The 15,467-nt window shown below is 39.6% G+C and overlaps 2 protein-coding genes across 2 annotated transcripts in view; one reads left to right on the top strand and one right to left on the bottom strand.

Annotated features, from left to right (window-relative positions):
- Window positions 1-155: 155 nt before the first annotated feature.
- UBA5 (ubiquitin like modifier activating enzyme 5) lies at window positions 156-9,062 on the bottom strand. The gene is made up of 12 exons (XM_058028599.1): window positions 8,917-9,062; window positions 7,881-7,926; window positions 7,698-7,787; window positions 7,196-7,305; window positions 6,697-6,783; window positions 6,055-6,139; window positions 5,138-5,242; window positions 4,831-4,958; window positions 4,296-4,431; window positions 3,760-3,835; window positions 2,877-2,983; window positions 156-2,267 (listed from the first exon to the last, which is right to left on the bottom strand). The coding sequence occupies exons 1-12, from the start codon at window positions 9,060-9,062 to the stop codon at window positions 2,184-2,186; spliced, it is 1,200 nt and encodes a 399-aa protein (XP_057884582.1). The 3' UTR covers window positions 156-2,183.
- The window catches only part of ACAD11 (acyl-CoA dehydrogenase family member 11), a 29,122-nt gene continuing 22,715 nt past the window's right edge, over window positions 9,061-15,467 (top strand). Inside the window, 7 exon segments of the mRNA XM_058028590.1 lie at window positions 9,061-9,126; window positions 9,128-9,311; window positions 9,314-9,470; window positions 11,277-11,376; window positions 11,582-11,707; window positions 13,074-13,235; window positions 13,658-13,822. Of these exon segments, the coding sequence (XP_057884573.1) occupies window positions 9,061-9,126; window positions 9,128-9,311; window positions 9,314-9,470; window positions 11,277-11,376; window positions 11,582-11,707; window positions 13,074-13,235; window positions 13,658-13,822 (960 nt within the window).

The following is a 15,467-nucleotide window of genomic DNA, read 5'->3' as shown; positions in this document are numbered from 1 at the left end:
TATAAGATTGCTGAATAAACAAAGCTGGACTTAATCATGGCAATGCACTTTGAAGTTCACAACCAAGGAAGCAATAAATATTCTCTTGTGTTTTACAGTTAGAGTACATTATACTTATAAACATCTTTTTAGTTAAAAAAAAAAATCCTTAGTGCTGCTTTTTTGGATGCTGTTTATTTTTAAATAATTTTAACCATTGACACATACAATTATTTTAATACAATTATTCATTTTCTGATTATTTCAAATTTTTCTTGTATATACAAGTTGAAAGTGTAAAAGTAACACAGGAACCATTTTGCTTACTCTCTAAGAGGGCATACAAAAGTGCATTAATTCCCTCATAAAAGTTTACTTGAAGTTGCCTCTCATAAAGCTGTCAATCCTGTGATAGCAGCCATGTCAGCCAAATAATTAAGAGTCAGGATGAAATTAGCTGTTGTAGAAATGAATCAGCCATTTCCCTCAGGATCTCCAGACCCACACAGCTGTGTGCCTGACTTTTATTGTTCCCAACAGAAAGGTGAAAGTCACACAGAAATGTAAGTAACACGTAAATTGACACTGGATCAAGCTAACGTAGACTTAGTGACACAGATTCAAGTATCTACCTTTTTAATGGTCTCATTATTCTATTTCCTATCTTTCTTTGAAGCTCATTTCTAAAAGCTGGTTTCTCCAAAACAGAACTCAATCCAAAAAAGCCACTTCAGTTTTACAGTATAATGCCCCACACTCAAAACACACCCAAAATCTCCCTCACTGGTTTCAGAAATTATCTTTCTTTGTAAAATATAATTTGATGTCATCTGTGGAGGAAACTGATTTTGAATTTTGTAACCATTTATTAGAAATGAAACATTTTTTAAACTAATTATTAGTATAACTAACAGATACTCATTCAGCTGCTCTAAGAAACAGAAGCACCACCATGGTATTGCTGTCTCTTCTCATTTTAGTGGGATGCTACTGACCAATACTAGCTGACTCTGTGTTGGCTGCATCACGTTGTGGAAAAGTTTTTTGAAGAACCCACTTTGGAAATATTTGTACTATACTGCCAAGGTTGAAATAATCACCAAGTTCTGGATCAGATGCCCACAGTAGTTAAAATATTTGAAACTGATCCTTCCAGTTCTGCAGGGTACTGGTGCCCCAGGATGCAAATATTTACAGGTCAGTTTAACATGTGGCCATTTAAAAGGTTATATGACTGTACTTATGTCATTTACAAGACAAATACAACAGGTGAGCTACTCCAATGAAAATATTTGCAAAACTAAAAATTTATAGTATCTAATTTTAGAAGACTTTCTATGCAAACTCAGACTTATATTCCTCAATATAGCCCACCTGATGGGGAGTGATCAGAATTATAGCTGAATTTTCAGTAACCAACAAAAATATAATATATAGACTTCTGAAAAGGTAGACAAATCTCCAGTTCTTTCCAAAGTTGCTCATAATTTTGTCATGAAAAGCATCTGCCAGACAAAATAGTGGCATGCTGCTAATGTAATAATACCAGAAGACTTCACCTTCTTACAGTATACTCAAAACATCACATACAAAACATAGGCAGCTGTTGAAGGAAAAGCAGCAGTAAGACATTGATAAAGAAAATTCCATCCCAGGGATATTTAAGGCAGATGAAAAGGCTTATATGTTCTCATTTCTTGGAAAAAATACCCACAGCATGATCCATGCCAAGACTTTAGACCAGTGAGTGACAACCAAGTAAAAGTGCCTGGAAAATCAGGAGCAGCATCATGAGAGAGGCATTATCATCTGCCCTTCACTCACTCAGCCCACTCCAGCAGATTTCATCCTTCCCTTGGCTTGTTCTGTGTGCTATTCTCATCACATGATAGGGTATATAATGTGCTGTGCCTGCTTTTTTACTTTATCCAGGTCCTTTTATTTGCCACTGAATATCTGGACACTAGCAATGCTGAGAAATTAAAATTTAACAGTAGCACAGCTCTATCTGTTAATAAAGACATGATGAGAAAACAGAAAATAAACAATTAAGTCTGTGTCCTTCCTTCCCCTGTAACAGTTCTGTTTCATCAGAAAAGTAAGCTTCAAAGGAAGTAAAAAAAAGGAAAAAAGTAAGAAGTCTGGTCTTCTTAAAATCCAATGTCCATCCAAACTCATGAAAGTTATACTTCATTTTTGTGTTTCTACATGTTTCTCATTTTGGCCATGAGTTCTTCTAGGCTTTCTTCAGAGTCTGCTACTGTCTCCCCAGTTACTGAATTCTCTTCCTGTTAGGAACAGGAAGAAAAAGTTGTCAACAAAAAAAGCAAACAAAAAAAGCCCTCACAGATCAGGTTTATTGCTGTTACACCATTTTCCTAAAAGCAGGCACTCAATAGTGAGATTAGGCCTAGTTTATTAGATAATAAGATTCAACTGTAAACTATTTTGACTAGGAGTTAGAATGTTCTTACTGCAGTACATTCAGATTCTATGTTCCCCAGGTATACTCATTGCTCTTTGACAATATACAGCTTTTACAAGATATGTATGGGAAAAATTAATTAGTCACCAAAATATCAACTGAGAAATTGACATTTGCTGTTCTTCCCCCAGCCCCAAATGCATTAATTCCCATAATCTCAGCAGTACATTCACACTGGCATCTCTTCCTTGTCCTTAGCATTTAAGCTTTACCATAACGACACCATCCACACTTAAAGAATTATCTTTCCCAGGAACACAAAACTGGACCATAAAAAGGAATAATCAAATGAACTGAGGAATTGTTCAAGATGGAATTCTGTTCTAGGTTTAAAGGGTAACCAAACTGGCTGGTATTATAAATTTAATCTACAACGTGTATTTCAAAAATTCATAACGAATAAGTTCATTACCTTGTCTGGGATAGTATATGCTACACTAATTCCCTCAGGAAGCTCAGGTACTGGGCCAGATGCAGCCTTCAGCTCATCTTCTGAAATTTCTGATACTAATTCAATGCCTTTGCATTAAAAGGAAACAAAAACTCCATTAGGAGTTAGAAGAAAAAGTTCTTTAATCACCAAGTTATCACAGTAAGAGGAAAGATGCAGCTACTTTCCAAAAACAGAGTTAAATTAAACAAGAAACACCTTTGACTTCAACAATTTCATTCCATTACCAATAGAAAATATTTTCCCTTTAGAATATATGACATAATTCTGTATAGGCAACTTATGAACCAGAATGGCATCTCTTCCTTGTCCTTACCATTTAAACTTTACCATAAGGACACTTCTCCCAGGTGTAAGATAAGATTATTTTCTATAGCATGTAATAAACAGAACATACATCTCCAGTCTTAAAACAGTTACATAAAACACATTTACCATTCCTTAAGATAATTCCTTCTAATTTAAAATCCTCAGAGGAAAGTAAAAATCCATGGGATGCCTCAGCACAGTGGTTATGGAAACGACAACTGCTCTTTAGTATATTTAAAAGGAACATGCAGTTAATACATCTTCTCATATCTCCCTCATCTTCAAACTATCTTCTGAGAAAGTTTTTTATTCAAGTAGCAGTTACATTTTGAGCCTAAAACCTGCATGTTGCACTAAAAACATATCATCAAGTTGTGATAAAATTACTTTCAAAATCCAGGAAAAGCCAAAAGTGATTACACAGTGTAAGTTATAAAATATAGGAACTAAAAAAATTCTATGTACCCTAAACTGTGTTCACCCAAAATGAATCTCAGTGTTGGGAAAATCAATTTGTCTCTAGGTGATGACTTACCCCAGTCATTGTCTTCATGTACTATTTCTTCTTCCTTTTCAATTACTTCTTCTTTTGGTCTTGCAGCTTCTTTTCTCTGGAGAGAAAACACAGAAAAACAATCCCCTCAATAACCAACATTTAGTCCAATTTCCAATCCAATTTCCAAAAACTGCAAAGAAGTTCAAGCCTAATAGTCACATTTCTTCCAACATGTAAGATAAAAAGGTTCTAAATGGTGACTGCTTAGGAGCAAAAAAGCAGAATATCAGTAAGTTAAAAAAAAACATCAAACCCATTAAAACTCAGAAACATATGACTACTAAAAGAGTTTGCATTCTCTTAAGCAGTATTTTCTTCTAGATAATTGCTCAACTCTTCTTCCTACCCTTTAAGGTAAGTACTGTATATTTAGAAACACGTGCAACCATCTGAAGATGAGTGTTGCAAACTGGAGTAGCAATGAACATTTTCTTTTACTACAGATTTGCAACTTGCTTTGTTCTCTACGAAAAGGGAAATTAGAAAATTGACCCACAACCCCAAACTGTTTTTACCTTATAATTTTCTTGCTGTTTTCTGCAATTGTGGTCACTGCACTGGGGGTTTGGCTTCATAGACATAGTTGGGAAGAAATCCTGCATTGCATTGTAACCAAGATAATAACTCACAGTACCAAAATTTAACAGGTATCTAGAAACACAGAGAAAGAAGGAGCTTGTAATGCAGGTGCAAACCTAAAAATTCAGTTGCTTAGGGAATCATTTTTACTCAATGAACTTTTAGAATATACTTTCAGACTCATGGAGTTGTAATGTGAATTACTGTAATTGCCTTAAATCCAGTAATGCTGTAGTCAGCTGGCAACAGAATAACTGGATCAATACAGAATCCCAACTTCTCGTGGTGTGTGAGGATAACTCAGCTACAGGCAAGAGAAGTAATTTATTCTTTGTCCATGTACAAAATTACAAAGACAAGTCAACACAACAGCATTTTTTAATGTATAACGTAATGATGTCAAATCAGAGCATGATTAAATATTTAAATATTTTGCTGTACACATCAAATAGCAACAACTCAGTCACTTACTTGAGAACATTTTGCACAAGCATTCCTGCCACAACACCCATGGTTGTAGGAAGACTGGCTGCACAAACTCCTTCTCGTTTCAATGTCTTCTCATCAATATTTGCAGCTACTACCAGTGGAGGAGCACACTGAGGGGCAATAGAGAAAAAAAAGCTGTAAAAAAGCATTCAAGAAATCCCACAGATCACATAGAATTTAAAGGTACTGCATCAGCTGTGCCAGGATCACACTCACAAGGCCAGCTAATCTTTACATTTCCAGTCCCACTCTAAAGGGCAAGAGAGCAATTCAGCAGAGCACCACGTACCGCAAAACAAGCAGATTCACCAGGGATGATCAGCTGGATGTGTCCTGACACTGCATTTTCACTCACTCCAGACTCCATCCAGATTTGTCCAAGTTCATTGCAAGCCTTATAAACACAGAAACACACACATCAGCACTGCAGAAGTTTAATGAAAATAATAGGAACTCAAACAATTGGGAGTGATGAAACACATTCATCTCCCTGATTTCAGGCAAAAAGGCTATGGTCAGAAAAAAGTATATGAAGAGATAGAAATTATTATCAAAGGACAAATCAAGCAGCAAATTAAAGTTGCCCTCACGAAGCCAGCCCTTTGTGCTTTCCTGAGGACCTGAGATGTTCTAACAATACAGACATCAGTGACCCAATTACAGCACACTATAGAATATAATTCCACAAATTATTTTAGAGGCTTGGGTACAGTGTATCTGTGTGCCTTCCCTGACTGCAATTTATGGATCAAGTCAGCTGAAGGGTAACAGAAAACATTCATTTGGCATATACCTTACATTGGCTGCTACTATAAAGAAAAAGAGTTTGATTAAATAAACAGCATTTTTAGTATACAAAAAGTCATATGAGGTATATAATTAGCTGTAGAAAATCTTTTTACGTTTCTAAGATTCAACATACCAGCCTTTGAAAATACCATTTTATAAACAGAGTAATTAGAAAAGACAGAGTTTATGATACTTCTTTTACTAACCATTAGCTGATAGTAACTTCCAAGTCTTTAGTGATATTTATACACATAAAATGGGTTTATAAGAACTGGGTAAAAGCTCAGATTTCTCAAGCCAAGGGAGACATTTCTTAGGAGATTGTTTTTAAGTCCATGTCTTTTCTATAGTTGCACAACTCCTAACATTTATAGAAGAAAACAGCCTTCCACAAGCTCGTGCCTTTGGTGGCCTTACCGTGTTAATTGCCATGCGAGCTTCAAAGTTGTCCACGCAGCTCAGAACCAGATCCACAGGCTTCCCTTCCTCCAGTGCACCGTTACTGCAACAAGCATCAGAAATTTACATGAAATTGCCAGCAGAACAAAATACCAACACAGCAACTGACATGTTGCTATACAGTACAGAAGCCCAAGAAAAGTGAATTTTTAACAAAGCTTGTGCAAATGCAGTACAGGACACAACCAGTATCTTAGATCTGCAGTAGAAACAACACCATGCTGAGGCTGGGATTTAAATATATGGGCATTTTAGACTGCTTTATATAGTATGCACTCACAGTATTGGAGAATTGTATCTTCGTACAACAGAACTGCAAACGGTGTAAGTTATCTCAGATCTCTATGAGATCCACTAGTAACTACTTTCTTCTTCATTTCCTAAATCATACCTGAAAACTACTACAGAGCATTCAAGATATGATCTGATCTGTTTTCCATAACACATCTAGACAAGAATGTCTTCATACACATACATTTCCCAGAGGTTTTCAATTGGAAGTTAATAAATTGAAAAAGAGCCCCAACAAGAAAAATGTGAGGCTGTGTAGAACCACACAACAGCAGAACTTAGCAATATGCTAAAATTGGGAGATTTTACCTTATTCTATCCATGAAGTGCTCAAAGTTGTCCAGTGTTGTGATGTTGTAGTTATGTACTTCAAACTGAACATCAGGATTAATATCCCTTAGGGAGGAAATAATAGGAGTCAGTAGTTAAGAATACAGTGGTAATTTGCATTCTTCTCCCTAATTTCCCAAGTGTTGCTACAGTCTTAAGTTTCCACTCTGAACTCTAGAATTCACCCCTATTTCTCAAAAATTCACATTAAATAAGAAAAAACCCACAACATGTGGGAGTGGCATAGTTTATACCAAACTTCTGAGCAAAACTGGCTTTTACTAAAAAGTAGACTCACATTAAGGTTTTGGGCAGTACAAAAATGTCTTTGAGGTATCAATCATCCCCACAAATATTTTATGTTCAAATTTCCAAATTAAATCATGATTCTTTGCAAATGATTAAGAGCGAAACACTGATTTTCTAGAGCAGCATCCTGGCTCAATACATTTTCATACCCATTTTCTCCAAGTTTTACCTCAAAGTATGTTCTGCTGCTTGCACTTTACTTAATCCAGCTTGATGAGGTTGGAAGAAGAGTCTGTTCATGTTTGCCAGTTCCACTTTGTCATAATCAAACAGAAGCAGCTACAACAAAGATTGTTTTAACACGTGTGAATCTCCAGAGACTCTGCAAACAGAGCACTGTGGCAATTTTGAACAATAAAACTAATTCTAAAACCATAGCCATAGAAAATTCCCCCAACCAAACTCTCTCCCTCAGAAGCCCATTCAGTTCACATACAAGAGGTACAAACATCATAAGGATGTGAAAAACTGAACCAATCTGTTAAGTCATTAAAACTAAGAATATTCAACAGATTAACCTATATGAACAGTAACACCTCTATTATCATCTATATTACTTGCTGCCATGTGACAAACTAATGTTTGTGTTAAAGATTTCTGTTTGTCATCTACTACATTTCAGTTGCATGATATAAACTTGGTTCTTATAAGAACAAAAAAACTCTCATTACCTTACCAATGCCACACCTTGTCAGCATTTCAGCAGTCACACTGCCAACACCCCCCACACCTACTACTGCAACTGTGAAGGTACGGATTTTCTGTAGGAAGGAATAATGTACACATCAGTATGTCAAAAGTGGTCCTCCCAGGGAAAAAATGCAAACAGTGTTTCATTACAGATAGAATCCTACCTCATAGTCTTTGACAATCCCCATTCTTTTTAATGCCATCAAGCGACTACAAAGAAAAAAACGCAATGTTAACACAGAAAATATTCTTTATGTTTCTAACAACAGTTTTGCTTTTCAGGTACTTAAAATCACTTTTGCTTTAGAAATAACCTGACCAAGCAATAAATGCAAGCCTGCTGTTCCACTGCCAGCTAGGTACAGTCTGAGTGACAGAGTAGATGCTTTCCTATTTGCCCCAGAGTCCTAACCCTGCAGAAACTCATGCACCTATTCCTCTGGTAATATCATGAAATCAGGAGGACACAGATATTTTTGTAACTCAAACCCTGATTTACAGAATGAAAGGTGACACTTTTTTTTTTTTTTGGTAATGAACCATATGGCAGCAACCTAGTGAAGACTTGCACTGTTTTCTGCTCGACTTTATTAGATTAACATAACATTATAAAAATAAATGGAGACTATCAGGTTTTGAGGATAACTGAAAGCATTTTAAAGGAACATTTTATCTCTTTATGGCATTTTTCATGAAAGTACAAGTATCAACGTGTATTAAGGAAAAATAAAACCAAACCCAAACCAACAAAAACCAAAAAATCATCAGATTTCTAGAAGGGAAGGGGTCTCTAAAGCTCAAGAATTCTATAAACCAACTTCTAAAATAGACAATTTGGAGGAATGAGAATAAGACCTCAAATAATACCAACACCTGTCCCATTTACTAGCAACCTAGCTGAAAACCACAAGGTTTTCAGATTTTTCTCCCTCCCTGCCTGCCTCTACTGTAAAGCAAGATAATACAAAGTAACCCTGACATCCAGCCCAGCCAGGTGGGAAACCCGAGAGCATCCATGCCGGAGCACCTGCCTCCTGCGCTGCCCGACACCCTCCCGAGCACACCCATCCTCATCCCTGAGATTCCCACCCGTCCGAGCCTCTCCCGCTCCCCCAGCCCCACCGTTCAACCCTCGGCCTCCCCCTTGCCCATGCTCCGCGCCCCGACAGAGCCCCGCCGCCCTCAGAGCCCTCAGCGCACCTGTAGGGGTTCGAGTCGGTCACCTCGGCGCTCATGGTGTCGATGCGGGCCCGCGCCGCCGCCCGCCCGCGCTTCTCCCGGGCCAGTTCCTCCTCCAGCTCCCGCACACGCCGCTCCAGCCGCTCCAGCCGCCCGGGATCCGCCATGGCAGCGACACGTCTGTGCCCGGCCCCGGGAGCTTCCGGGAAGCGTCGGGGCGGAGCGGGGCCGGCCCTTCCAGGGGCCGGCCCTTCCCGGGGCCGCCTCCTCACGGCTGAGGGGCGGTGGCCGCCGCGGCGGGACCTGCCTCCCGGGAAAAGTCGTGTTCCGGGAGAAGCCGCCGGGCCCGACAGCCAGGGGGCTGCGAAGGGCTTTCCTTGGCGGACCGAGGCGCCTCCGGGTGTCCCGGCCGGGCGGCCTCCGGTGCGGCCTCCGAGGATGGCGGCGGAGCCGGGCACTAGCGAGGTGCGGCCGCAGCACCGCTTCGACCAGGGCAGCCTGGAGCGGTACCTGAGCAGCCGCTTGCCCGGCTTCCCTCGGCAGCCCGCGGGCGCGCTGGCTGTCAGGCAGTACAGGTAACGCAGGTGACACCGGTGACACAGGTGACAGGGCACTAACCCAGGTGGCGGGGCCGCTGCCGCCGCTCCCCTGCCCCGGAGCGACCGGGAGGGGCGGGCAGAGGAGCCGCACGCTGCCGCCCGCCAGGGAAAGTGGTCAAAGGTCCCTTTGCTGGGATGGCGGGCAGCAGCCATCGATGGATTTTTAAGATGCATTCTTAGTCCAATTAAAGGCATGTCCTAGTTCGCCCTTTGAGCTGCTGGAGAAGGCAAAGTTCGCGGTGGCGGCCGAAGTGCCCTTTGTCACGCTCAGCCTGTGGCCGTCTGTGGGCGGGCTGTGTATTGGATGGGCTTCCCGCCGTCCTCGGAGTACATCCACGATTGTTTGATTACCTACACATAAATCGCAATTGATGTGCTCCATCTTTAATTGCACAGCGAATAGCAATGTTCACAAACACACACATGGCTTGAGAAATCACTAGTGAAAACATTAGGCTATCACCAGGTAAGCAAATGCACGACAGCAGCGTTAGGATGAGCTGAGATTCCTGTTACTGCCCAGGGAGCATCATGCAGTGTGCCAGGGAGGTGCTACACCAAAAAACCTCTGTTCCGTAGAGCACTGAGTTTGCATTCAGCAAATCAGTGGTGTGGCTGCACGACTTCATGTCAGGAACTAACTATTAGAAGTAAAGTTTTTCTAAAAATAAGGTTTAATTCCTTTGTAGGTGTGATCTTGACTAACTTATCTGCAACTGCCACTAAGAAACAGTGAACAATTTTTCATTGTCTTCTGATGTAAATATAAAACATTAATTCATTCAGTCTGCCCTAATCTTCTTCAGCTGAGAAGACTTTAGGAGGAGCCTTAGGAGAGTAGCTAATAGTAAAGTCATAGTAAAGTCTGCTAAAATTTTGTTAGTATTTATGCTTTTACTTCTTGGTCTTGTAATTACAGTTCAAGGCTTCAGCTGGCCTAAATTTGTTTTGTTCCAGGCAAAGTGTTGTCAGTCAAACTTTTTAAACTATTACAAACTGTGCCCTAACTGCTTTGGGGAGAATGGAAACATAATGGGAAGAATGATGGCAAAAGTTCATTTGATTTTCATTTTCCAATAGTTGTCTAATTGTTTATTGGTCTAGATCAGAATACTTCTTTAAAATGAACAAGAATAAGGAGAGAAAAGCATGCAGATTAACACTTGAGGAAAAAAAAGGATCAATGAGCCTTGGGGAAAATAAGGATCAATGAGTTTGATTAGAATGTGATAGACAAGGTGTGATGAAGGGTTTAACTGGGTTGTCCTTCTCTATTACACGTAATTGAAATGTCTAATTTTCTCTGTGACTTCAACATGCATTCTTTAAAATTTTACAGTTCCTATAGGCTGTACCTTAAGTATAATCTTTGGATGTGGTAATCAGGCTGGCAAACAATGGGTCTTGGTACTAGAATAATCAGTAATTTAATCATAGAGTAGAATCTTAGAGTGGTTTGGGTGGGAAGAGACCTTAAAGGTCATCTAGTTCCAATCCTCTTGCCATGGGCAGGGACACCTTCCTCTAGACCAGGTTGTTCAGAGCCTCATCCAGCCTGGGCTTAAATACTTTCAGAGAGGGACATCCACAACTTCTCTGTTGTGGCAGCCTCTTCCAGTCCAGATTTGGAAAAAAAAACCACAACACAGAAGATGCTTTCCTCCATCTTGCCATTTTGTTCAGATCAAGTCACAATGCATTTTGCAAGTATAATTTCTGTTAGAAGCTTACAAATTTGTAAGTACTTGAATTTTTAAGTAATTATAATGTTTCTCTCTGCAGCTCAGGCCAGTCAAACCCAACCTTTTACCTTCAGAAGGGTGGGCAGGCTTTTGTGCTCAGGAAGAAGCCCCATGGTCCCCTTTTACCTGGAGCACACAAGGCAAGTAACACTCTTCACTGAGCTCCAAACACTTTGTTTTGCAGGTGACCTGGGTCCATACATGGTGGTCCAGCACACTGATGAATGTGTCCAGAAATGCAGTGAGTTGCTGGACTACATATAATTAAACATTCAAGAGGATTCACTGTGCTCATTTATGTTTGAGAGGTTTTAATTGACCCTAAATTTTTTGTGTCTTCCTCAGGTGGATAGAGAATACCGTGTGCAGAAAGCCTTATTTTCAGCTGGGTTTCCAGTGCCTGAGCCCCTTTTGTATTGCAGTGATGTTTCTGTCATTGGAACAGAGTTTTATATAATGCAGCATGTGCAGGTCGGTCCTCCTGTGTGAGAGATTCTTCCCTTTTCCCTACTCCAAGCTGCTTTTAAGTTGTCTAAAACCTTTCTGTTAGAGCCTTGCTCAGCATAGTTTTGTGATATGAGAGTAAATCATCTTTTGATGCTTTGAAGAAATGTTAGCTGTCAGTGATTCTCACAGATTTCAGCTTCTCCAGGGCTTATTTCACACTTTGTTGAATTTTTTAGCTCAGTGTTTAACCTCTTGTTCTTGTTTGAGCTCTTGGAAGGATATCTTGAAATGAGACAATATTGCTTCTGTGAAAATCATACACAAGTCAGAGGGAAAAAATTCAGTCTGTAAAATGAATCTTTGGACATCCTGGAGGCTTTTTAGTATTGAAGATAGGAGCTGACATACAATCACCTGTTCTTGAAAACAAAGCAGGATTCTAGTTCAAACACTAGTTTCAGAAAGAACACAGCATAGCTCTGTCTGTGGTCCACCACTCTGGGGGTGCTGTAGCTGAATTGATGCACTTTTTGTTAGATTTTGGTGATTTTGAGCATAGGTTCGCTCTACTGTGTCTTTTTCCTTTTTTTTTATCCTCTGGGAGGAGTTGAATTCAGGCCTTTTCCTTTTCATTGCATCCTGTTCTATCAGGCTCACTGGGAAATTAGAAATGTTAGTTTGTGGGCCAGTTTCTGAAGATTAGGTTAACCTTCCTACCAAAACTGTAAGTCAAGGTTAATAGAATGTAAGGGTTGTGAGAAATTTGAAACAGATTTCTTAAAATCCTCCAAAGATGGAGGATTTTACTGGTTTTGATTAGAACAAAGTGATACCTTAAAAAGAAACCTTGCTACATTTCTAAGTATGTAGATGTATGTTCTGTCCATTCTATGGTGGTCGGCACTGGTCTGTTTTTAACAATTGTGAAAATGGAACAACAAACCCATCTTCTAAATGTATTCAACTACTCTTAAGGAGAAAAACAAGTGAATTTCTTTGGATTGTTTGAGTCTTTGTACTCATAACCCACCCATTACCCTGCCTGCCCCTCCTTTCCCCTGAGGTCTTCATTGGTATTTTTTCTGCAACTTAGCTTTTAGAGACAGTACAGTAACATTGTTTTTCCTGGTACTTTCAAGCTTGAGGATACCTGGATTGAGTGCTCTAATTCAGAATTTCATCTACAGATACACTATATACTATAGACCTGGGTTTACCATGAATCCCTTCATTGACCCTGGGTGAGGAATAAAATAAATGAGGAAGGAATTTTTGATTGCATAGGGAGTGTTGGTTCACTACATTTGGTTTTGGCTGTGGAATGTATAGCTTTACTTTTTTTCATCTGATGTGCATGTCCCACTAAATACCTGATTTATGGCATTTCTAGGGTCGCATTTTCCGAGACATCTCCCTGCCTGAGGTGGGCCCTGCAGAGCGCTCTGCTCTGTATCTTGCAATGATAGAAACTCTGGCCCTCTTGCACTCCTTTGATTTGCAGTCATTGGGCCTCCAAGGATATGGTAGAGGACCAGGGTACTGCAAAAGACAGGTACAACTCAACATTCTCTTCTTTTGTCTGGTCTTTGAATGTTTATTTGATTTGCAAGCTAAATAGTTTATTAATAATTATCGTATTTTAGCTATTAAAACTTCACTTAGTTCAATGAACCGTGCACAATCTGAAGCCACTACTACATTCAGATTGATTCTGTAATGCTGTACTTAGGGAAAGAAAACAGATTTGCTTTTGGAATAACACTAGAATTGGGCTATGTAAATAGGATTGATGTAGATGTAGTCTTCATTTCATCTGTTGATATCTCAGTTCACATTTGCAAATGCAGAGGTTTTACTGAATTTTCAAGAAACATGGTGGTAGCCAAAGCCTAGAAGTATGTGCTTCAAAATTTTGTAGTCTTGAAAAACTTGTGAATCAACTGAAAAATCTGTTGGAGTGTTTGTGTTTTTAAGGTATCAACTTGGAAAAAACAGTATGATGCAGCTGCTCATACAGATATTCCTGCCATGAACAAGCTGGCCGAGTGGTTAGCAAACAACTTGCCACCTGATGACAATGAAGAAACGCTGATTCATGGGGACTTCAGAATAGATAACATCATCTTCCACCCAACAGAGGTATTTGAAATGTATTTGTACATTTAGGAGGTTTTGGCCCTTCATTTGTTTGTACTCCTATCATGTAATAGGACACTTATATGTGGATTATTTTAGAGCATGGAACACCTTTGAAAGAAACAGTAGAAAATTGCACTCTTCTCTATACTCTGTGTAAGGTGTTTAGGTACCTAATACAGTCCTGGCTTTCATTGCAGGAGCTATATACAATCAGTGGAATCACAGAATCATAGAATGGTTTGGAGTGGAAGAGACCTTAAAGATCATCTATTTCCAGCTCCTTGGCCATGGGCAGGGATACCTTTTACTAGACCAGGTTGCTCAGAGCCCCATCCAATCTATCCTTGAGAGATTTATTTATTCCTTCATTTTTATTCAGTCCCTGCTTCAAAGTTCAGGAACAAAGCATTTTCTATGCATAGATCCTATTGGATTCAGTGCAGCTGAAGACTCACTTCATTGAGCTACATAAGCATCTGATCCAAAGCCCACTGATGTCTGTTTTGTGGCTTCAGTTAACAACAAGGGCTTTTGGAGCAGGAGCTGAATGTAGGATACATGACACTAGTGAAGCAAAGGAAAATCTGCCAAAGCTGTTTAGTTATGGAGCACGTGTAGATCACAGAGACCCTGAAAGTTCCCCATTCAGAAAAAGAGATTTTTTTTTTTGTTTTGTTTTGTTTTATTGTTTCTAGTTTATGGAAATAAATATGTGCTACCTATATCAACAGTTTCATTACTTTTTTCTGTGCTACCTGCTGAGTTGTGACCAGAGGACATGACTGGAACTTGTGACCATGACTGCAATTCATGCTTCATGACAAAGAAACCAATCTCAGAGATTCCTAGGGATTTTGTGCATAGATTAGTTGACAGACATGATTTATAGGCTTAAATGTGCTGATTGATTCCCTGAGCAGGGAATTTGACTTGGGGACTCTCCCAGCTCTTCCTGAAGGAACTGAAGGAATTGACCAAGTTGTACATACGTCATTTTAAGTCATCTGTAGAAATTGTTCCTGAATATGCAGGACTGGCCATGTAGGAAAGACTTTTCCACATATTTCAAGTAGCCATGGATCATGAGTAGGCTGGAGGGGTCATTCAAGTTGACAGGACAGCTGGATTATAGGAATTTAGCAGAATGACTGTGGGGAGTCTCAGACCACCCAGCTGATGACACCATTGCAAGGATTGCAGCAGAGACTCACTCTGGGCAGTGATTGACTTCCTGTTTAAGAAATTCAGTTCCCCACAGAAGTGTTAATCTATGGACAATGTTGTGATGAATTAGGTTTTCTTGTACATGGTCTGGTGTGAATTTCTATGCTAAAGAAGTGTGGAACAGGACTGGGGAAGAAATACAACAACTCTCAGTACTGCTGTTCTTTAGGAAATTGTAATTCAATCATCTTTTATGCTAGAAGAGTTTGGAAGTTTCTGACAGAAAGAACACTACTCAAAAATGTAGATTTAAATGAGATTTTCTTTGGAAAAATGCCTGGCTTTCTGTCCCTATGTGAATGTTAAATTTCTGCAGATCTTTAGATAGTGCCAAAAGGAAATCTTTGCTGTTGACAGCTAGAGTGTGTTTTTAATTTTAAACATACAGTAACCAAATAAAACACTTGGATATTGAGTGGGT

This window comes from Melospiza georgiana, chromosome 1 (genome assembly GCF_028018845.1).
Source record: "Melospiza georgiana isolate bMelGeo1 chromosome 1, bMelGeo1.pri, whole genome shotgun sequence".
In the NCBI taxonomy this organism is placed as follows: domain Eukaryota; kingdom Metazoa; phylum Chordata; class Aves; order Passeriformes; family Passerellidae; genus Melospiza; species Melospiza georgiana.
Note: the sequence above shows the minus strand (reverse complement) of the source record. Positions and strands in the feature narration are given on the sequence as shown.